Below are 7,649 nucleotides of genomic sequence, written 5' to 3'. Positions count from 1 at the left end.
CGCCGGGTTTGGTGGTGATGAGGGCAGGTAGGGGCACTGCCCATTTTGGCCAAGGGTCACACAGCGTTTACATCACAATTGGGCCGGTTTTAAAATGTCTAGCCCTCTCCCTCCCCACCACCCGCGGCGGTGTCCAGACGGAGAATGTTCTGACGCTGGGGGCGGCTGCGGATGAAGTCCTGGGGGGAAGAGAAACGGACCCAGGGCGATGGTGGAGTAGAGCTGCCTCGCGGAGGCAGCATGAGCTGAGAGGGTGATAGGAAGGAGGCGCTAGTCAGCATGGAGGACTTTCTGCTCTCCAATGGGTACCAGCTGGGCCAGACCATTGGGGAAGGGACCTACTCAAAAGTCAAAGAAGCATTTTCCAAAAAACACCAAAGAAAGGTGGCAATTAAAATTATAGACAAGATGGGAGGGCCAGAAGGTGAGCCGGGGCCCCTTTGGAGGAAGGGAGGGTTGACCTGATGGGTGGGCACTTCCTCCAGTCAGAAAGATCACTCCCAGCTCCCCTGTAGTCTGGAACCAAGGAAAGCAAGCCGACTGCGGATCAGGGGTGAGTCAGAGAGGAATGCTGGAGTCCCGGAACTTCATAGCCTCCCAAACCGACAACTAATGTGGTCCGAGATGAAGGGTCCTCTGAAGAAGAACCTGAGCCAGCCAGGCTTTCTTTCCCTTCCAGGAGAGGTAGACTGGCAGAGAGGCCACAGCCTGGGCTACCAGAGGGCAAGTGCTGGCACTAGAGCCGGTGGAGATGAGGAAAAGGAAGACAGGGCTCATGGAAAGAACTGAGGGTCAGGAGGCAAGGGAGCAGGGGAGGGAAGAGCTGGCTCATCACCCTGGGGCCCCCCAGGCCTCATAGCTGAGATCCAATGGCTTTGTCTAAAGGTCCTCAAAGCACTTTGAATTTGTGATCTCAGACTGCTCACAACAGTCCATGAGGCTGGCAGAGTAGTTCTTTTGGAAAAAAAAAAAAAAATATATATATATGTATATCTTTTTTTTTTTTGAGTTGGAGTCTCACTCAGTAGCCCAGACTGGAGTGCAGTGGCCGTTCCCGGCCACCGCAGCCTCCACCTGCTGGGCTCCGGTGATCCTTCCGCCTCAGCCTTCCAAGTAGCTGGAACTACAGGTGCGCGCTACCACACCCAGCTAATTTTTTTTATTTATTGTAGAGATGAGGTCTTGCCAAGTTGCCCAAGCGGGTCTCGAACCTGCGGGCTCAGGCATTCCACTCACCTCAGCCTCCCATAGTGCTGGGATTACAAGCTGAGCCACCAAGGCCGGCCATCTTTTGAATATTAACTACACAAATAGACGTGAACATTCTTTGCAACCTCGGAGCAGCTGGACACACCTGGAACCATAAGAGAGCCAAGAAACAACATCTAGACAGGCGGGCAGACAGAAGTTGGAAGGCAGGAGACAGGAGTGAGGAGGACCCCCCTCTGGTCCTGACAGCTCATCTTTCCTCCCCTTGTTTCCTCAGAATTTATCCAGAGATTTCTGCCTCGGGAGCTCCAGATCGTCCGTACCCTGGACCACAAGAACATCATCCAGGTGTATGAGATGCTGGAGTCAGCCGATGGCAAAATCTACCTGGTGATGGAGCTGGCCGAGGGAGGGGATGTTTTTGACTGTGTGCTGAATGGGGGGCCACTGCCTGAGAGCCGGGTCAAGGCCCTCTTCCGTCAGATGGTTGAGGCCATCCGCTACTGCCACGGTTGTGGCGTGGCCCACCGGGACCTCAAGTGCGAGAATGCCTTGTTGCAGGGCTTCAACCTGAAGCTGACTGACTTTGGTTTCGCCAAGGTGTTGCCCAAGTCACGCAGGGAGCTGAGCCAGACCTTCTGTGGCAGCACAGCCTATGCCGCCCCTGAGGTGCTGCAGGGCATTCCCCACGACAGCAAGAAGGGTGATGTCTGGAGCATGGGTGTGGTCCTGTACGTCATGCTTTGTGCCAGCCTACCTTTTGACGACACAGACATCCCCAAGATGCTGTGGCAGCAGCAGAAGGGGGTGTCCTTCCCCACTCATCTGGGCATCTCGGCCGAATGCCAGGACCTGCTCAAGAGGCTCCTGGAACCAGACATGATCCTCCGGCCTTCAGTTGAAGAAGTTAGTTGGCATCCATGGCTAGCAAGTACTTGATAAAAGCAATGGCAAGTCCTCCCCAATAAAGCAGGGGGAGAAAGCAAATCCAAAACCTGCCTCGAAATGGTGATATAATTTTTTACACTTTAGGTTTATTTAGCCTAAAACTTACCTATGCCCTCCCCAGCCTTACTACTCTTTTCCTTTTTTTTTTCCTTTTTTTTTTCTGAGTAGGAGGCTCACTCTGTCGCCCAGGCTGGAGTGCAACGGCACACTCACAGCCACCACAGCCTCAACCTACTGGGTTCAGGTGACCTTTCTGTCTCAGCCTTCCAAGTAGCTGGAACCACAGGCACACGCCACTATGTCAGGCTAATTTTTTGATTTACTAGAGATGAGGTCTTGCCAAGTTGCCCAGGCTGGTCTTAGGCAATCCTCTCACCTTGGCTTCTCAAAGTGCTGGGATTACAGGCGTGAGCCACCATGTCTGATTTACTCTTTCCTTTTGAAGGTCTTCATGAAGCCAACGGGCCTCATTCAGACTTCCCTTTTATTATGGCTGACAAGTGATTTTCATACAGGTATTTAGCTAAAGTTAATCAAAATAGACTCCAGAATCACATAACACCCAGGAGGAGGGGTGAGGGGAAGGGAGGGGAATGCTGAGGAATGACCAAGAGCAATGGGAAGCATTGTTGTTACAATCTCCTTTCAAAATAAATGCAAAGCATTGGAAATGCAGAAATGGCGTCCTGACTCCTTCTCTTGGTGAGAGGCCTGTTGGGGCCCCGTTCTTTCCTCATCCCAAAGCTCGCTGAATCTGGGATGAAGACAAGGGGACTTCCTGCAGACTCAGGATATCCCCCTACCCGGTTCTCCAGCTTCATGTGGGAAGCCACCCTGCACAGCACGTATGTCCTACCCTGGCCCAGTGCAACTGCCTTTGGGGACAAAAACAGATCCCAGACACCTTCCAGCTTCTGCTGAATCACTTTAATGCTGTTAACGGCAAGTCTGTAAAAGGTTCAGGACAAAGTTCTTTTTTCTTTCTTTTTTAATTATAAAACTAACAGCTGTTAGAATCTTTTTTCTTTTTTTTTTTCTTTTTTCTTTTCCTGGCTACAAAATACTCTGGGGAGATGCATTATAATTTAAAATATATAATATTGCACAAACAACCAAAAGGTTAATTAAACTAAAGAAATAATTACAAAGAGAAAAAAAACCCATCTCATCATTGAAAAAGATCCAGCATTCTCTCCAACCCACCCCCTCACTGAAGGTTTGAAGTAAAAGTGATCACCACTCTCTCGGCATCCCTGACTATAATCCCTTTAAATCACTGGTGGACACACCAGATTATGTACAAAAATCACCAGAGCAGTATCGTGAAGCACCAGGGTCTCCCGGGATTTCTGTAACTCCTCAATCCTCTGAGGTGCAGCTTTACCAGAGTGGAGGGTGAGAGCCACAAAGGTTGGGTCTGTCTTCAGGAAGAAGGGTTTTTGCAGAAGCCTGATGAGAGTTTCAAGTTCACCCCAGCACCTCCCTTCGAAAAGCAGAAGGGTTGAGGCGGAGAAGCTGGGCTTACCAGAGTTGTAAGCACTCGACTCTGATCACTGCTCTGTACCGCTGGTAGCTGGCTTGTGTCCTAAGCTACAGGGGAGTCGAGGTGGGTAGCTGATTGGACAAGGTATCCCGCCAGGCAATGCCCAAAAGGGCCTGCAGTGGCCCCCTCCCTGCTTGGGGAGGGGAAGAAATGCAAGAGTGGACTCCTGCAGGTGGCACAGCTGGGCTAAGGACTTGGGTGCATCTGATGTGAACAAACCCTGGGAAAGGTGTGGGGACAGACCACCATGGGCTGGAGGAAAGGAAGGAGGTGGGTCAGGGTTCGGTCTCTAGATTCTGAACCCCAAAGAACCTTTCCAGGAATGGGAAAGGGAGAGTCCCGAGAAGCGAATTTCTCATAGATGAGTGCCTCTTACCCACTGGGATGGGAAGCAAAATGTATTCACTGTCCCTGTTTAGCCAAGAGGAGGTGGCATGGCCTTCCTTGCCTGCTTATGGTTGGACAGAATTCTCCAAGAGACTGGTGGTTTAGCTTCTGTCTGTACAGGCAGAAGGGCTGGAGCTATCCCTTGGGACGTTCCAGCAGGAGTCACCAGGAACAGTGGACGTTCAGCAGAGAAATGTAGGCTCTTTTGGTGAGGGGGGTAGGTTTCCTCCTGCTTAGGTCACTCTATGGTTGGCACAAGTCAGAGCTCCTGGCTTGGATTTAGAAAGCCCCTTCCCAGGTGTGAACAGAGGCCCGAAGGAACAGTAGGGAGCCACCTGAATTTGTGCCCAGAGCTCTGGTTGGCAGAGGAGATTTGGGGGACATTGTCAGTCAATGTCTTCTGGGGCTGGGCTGAGAAAGCGAGGGAAGTGGGAGGTGCCATGGGTGGGGAGCTGCTTGCTCTGGCATCCCTCACTCCCAGTCCTCCCACTCTGCATCTTCCAGCTGCAAATGGAGAAGATAATGGAGAGCACAGACACATGTTTACTCCTCTGAGTTAAGCCCAGACCCAACTCCCCCATCGAGCAGAGCTGCCTCCATTTGATAGCTGCCTCCCACTCCTTATCCCAGGCCATCCCCTGCCCTTGCTATATGAGTTTACCCATATAGCAATTAATTAAGCAGTATGTTTGGGGAACAGAGTTGCCCACTGCCTGAGGGGTGGTCCTGCTGCTCTGATTGTTTCAAACCCAGAAAAGATGCTTCCACCAAGCAACACCGGACACTATAAGGCAATGCCCTGCCTACAGGAACCAAGTCTAGTCCCTCGAGGAGAACCTGTCTCCTGCTGGGCAGATAAGACCATGGTTCTGAGGGTCAGAGAACTTGAGAGTGGCACTGTGATCAAAAGCAGGGGTGGCAGCAGGCTACAGGTGCTCACAAGGTCTTCACTAGGGGCTCTAACACCCTAATTCCCAGCTCTATTCTCCCCAGGGAACTTTCTCTTGCCTTGTTACTATGCTTGGCCTACTGTCAGCCAAGCCCTGGTATGACAGGTTATAGAATAACTCTCCTCTCCTCAGGTATACTACATGTCAGATTTAAAAGGGGGCCACAAAGATATACAAACCCTGCAAGCCCTTGTGGCCTGATAGGGCACCATGGACCTTCTCTGTCCTGGGTATAGTGAGGTCACGGTGCAAAAACACTCCTGAGTAGGTCACTACTTCCCTCAAGGATTCAGATCTTTTATTTGAAAAGTAAGGCCCTTCATATGTCTCTCTAATCTGTCCACTTCTTCCTAGCAGGTTCATGATTTACATGACAGAAGGAATCACATGGTTCTTGTGTGACAGTGAAAGTGACACTGATGTGATTCAGATATCTGGGCTATAGCCTCAGTCCTGTCTCTTACTAAGCTATGAGATCACTGGACCACTGGCTTGCATCCCTCTGGTCCACCAGGCCCACTCACCTCCCCAGAGGCGTCCACTTTGGAAAGTGCCATCTGCACTTCTTCTTCGGTCATGTCCAAGTCAAAGTCTTTCTCCCAGTCCTCACTGATGTCTGTGCTTGAGCCTGGAACCACGAGTCACAGTGTAAAAGGCAGGAGGGGGCAGGGAAGGGGTACCTGAAGAGGTTGTAGCTGAGGGTGACAGCACTCTTTTTTAAATGGCCAGACAAGTCTTACTTCCTGTTTCCACTCTGGCTCAGCAATCTCACTTTTAGGAATCTATTCTAGGGAAAAATCCTGGATTTAGTAAAAAATATAGCCAAAAGGATGTTCACACTGAAGTGCTGTTATTACGGTGAAAATGTGGAAACAACCTGAAAGCCCACTGATAAGGAATTAGGAAAATAAATGGTGGCGTTACATGATGAAACATTGTGTGGTTCTTAAAAGTTAGGCTGTAGAACATTTTTTTCTGAGTTGGAGTCTCACTCTGTTGCCCAGGCTAGGGTGCAATGGCATACTCACAGCCACTGCAGCCTCAGTCTGCTGGGTTCAGGTGAGCCTTCCTCCTCAGCCTTTTAAGTATATGGAATTACAGGCATGCGCCACCATACCCAGCTAATTTTTTGATTCATTGTAGAGATGAGGTCTCGCCAAGTTGCCTGGGCTGGTCTCGAACCCGTGGGCTCTGGCAATCCTCTCGCCTTCCAAAATGCTGGGATTATAGGCATGAGCCACTGCACCTGGCCAGGCTGTAGAAGAACTTTATATCCATGGCAAAACTATTAAGTGAGAAAAAGCATGGTACTAAAGAGTGGAGAGAAACACTTAGGCCCAGAGGCTACAAGGGAACCACAGAAGTCTCCCAGAAGAAATAAGCAGTGAACCTCTTCCTCCTCGTATACCCCATTCTACCCACACTGATCTTGCTCCTCCTGAAACAGCAGGCACGTTCCCACCTTAAGACCTCTGCACAGGCCGTGTACTTGGAACTTTCTTCCCCAGATTTCCACAAGAACTCCTGGCCTCCTTCATGCCTTTACTCAAGTCTCACCTAAATGTGGCCTCTCCTGACCATCCTGTCAAATTACAACCCAGCCCCATCACTCTGCTCTGGTTGTTCTTTTTTCCCTTTATCTATCACTTTCTAACATATTACATAATCAGACTTGACATGCTTATTGTCTACTAACAGAAGAGCTAGAAAGTAAGCCCCATGAGGGCAGGGATCTTTGTTTTCTTATGTATTTCAGGTGCCTTGAATATACAGTTGGCAAGCAATAAATATCCATGAACTCTTTCTCTGAGTCAGAGGCTGGGAATCTGTGGCCCATGGATCAAATCCAGCCTATCAACTGATTTTGAAAATAAAACTTTTTTTTTTTTTGAATTGGAGTCTCACTCTGTCGCCTAGACTAGAGTGCAGTGGCCACTCCCGGCCACCGCAGCCTCGCCTGCTGGGCTCCAGCAATCCTTCCGCCTCAGCCTTCTGAGTAACCAGAATCACAGGCATGCGCTACCACGCCCAGCTGATTTTTTGATTTATTGTAGAGATGAGGTCTCGCTGCCCAGGCGGGTCTCGAACCCACGGGCTCAGGCAATCCATTCACCTCAGCCTCCCAAAGGTGCGGGATTACAGGCTGAGCCACCGAGCCCGGCTTGAAAATAAAACTTTGAAACACAGCCATGTCCATTTGTTTATGTATTTCTTGTGTGCTACAACAGCAGAGCTGACAAGTTTTGACAGAAGGTGTATGACCCAAAAAGCCTACAGAAAATATATATACAGTAAAATACACAGAAAAAGTTTACCAACCCCTGCTCTAGGAGATCCTGGTGCCTGATAAAGTTTGATGACCAATGCTCTAAACATTCATATTTGGTTACAAGATTGTTTTTGAGTAAAGTCTCACTCTCGCCCAGGTTGGACTGCAGGGGCATGCTCATAGCTACTGCAGCCTTGACCCTGCTGGGCTCCGGTGATCCTTCTACCTCAGTCTTCCAATTAGCTAGAATACAGGCACATGCCATGATATCTGGCTAATTAAAAAAAAAAAAAATTTTTTTTTGAGTTGGAGTCTCACTCTGTCACCCAGACTGGAGTGCAGT

The 7,649-nt window shown here is 49.7% G+C and overlaps 2 protein-coding genes across 9 annotated transcripts in view; one reads left to right on the top strand and one right to left on the bottom strand.

Annotated features, from left to right (window-relative positions):
• The first annotated feature begins 9 nt into the window (after positions 1–9).
• TSSK3 (testis specific serine kinase 3) lies at positions 10–2,211 on the top strand. Its single transcript, XM_008066750.1, has 2 exons — positions 10–424; positions 1,487–2,211. The coding sequence occupies exons 1-2, from the start codon at positions 280–282 to the stop codon at positions 2,146–2,148; spliced, it is 807 nt and encodes a 268-aa protein (XP_008064941.1). The 5' UTR covers positions 10–279; the 3' UTR covers positions 2,149–2,211.
• Positions 2,212–3,062: 851 nt separating this feature from the next.
• BSDC1 (BSD domain containing 1) overlaps positions 3,063–7,649 on the bottom strand; it is a 28,883-nt gene continuing 24,296 nt past the window's right edge. For 4 of the 8 annotated variants that reach the window (XM_008066749.1, XM_021716935.1, XM_021716939.1 and 1 more), the window contains 2 exons: positions 5,562–5,665; positions 3,063–4,591 (listed from right to left, as the gene is read on the bottom strand). In XM_008066749.1, the coding sequence (XP_008064940.1) occupies positions 4,559–4,591; positions 5,562–5,665 (137 nt within the window). In that variant the 3' untranslated portion in view covers positions 3,063–4,558. Of the gene's footprint in view, positions 4,592–5,412; positions 5,666–7,649 lie in introns of those variants that run through there. The other 4 variants (XM_021716938.1, XM_021716934.1, XM_021716936.1 and 1 more) reach the window with 2 other exon arrangements.

Source organism: Carlito syrichta, unplaced genomic scaffold, assembly GCF_000164805.1.
Source record: "Carlito syrichta isolate Samal-C Ts95f unplaced genomic scaffold, Tarsius_syrichta-2.0.1 Scaffold309099, whole genome shotgun sequence".
Lineage (NCBI taxonomy): Eukaryota > Metazoa > Chordata > Mammalia > Primates > Tarsiidae > Carlito > Carlito syrichta.
The sequence above is the reverse complement of the archived record's forward strand: the minus strand, read 5'-3'. Positions and strand labels throughout refer to the sequence as shown.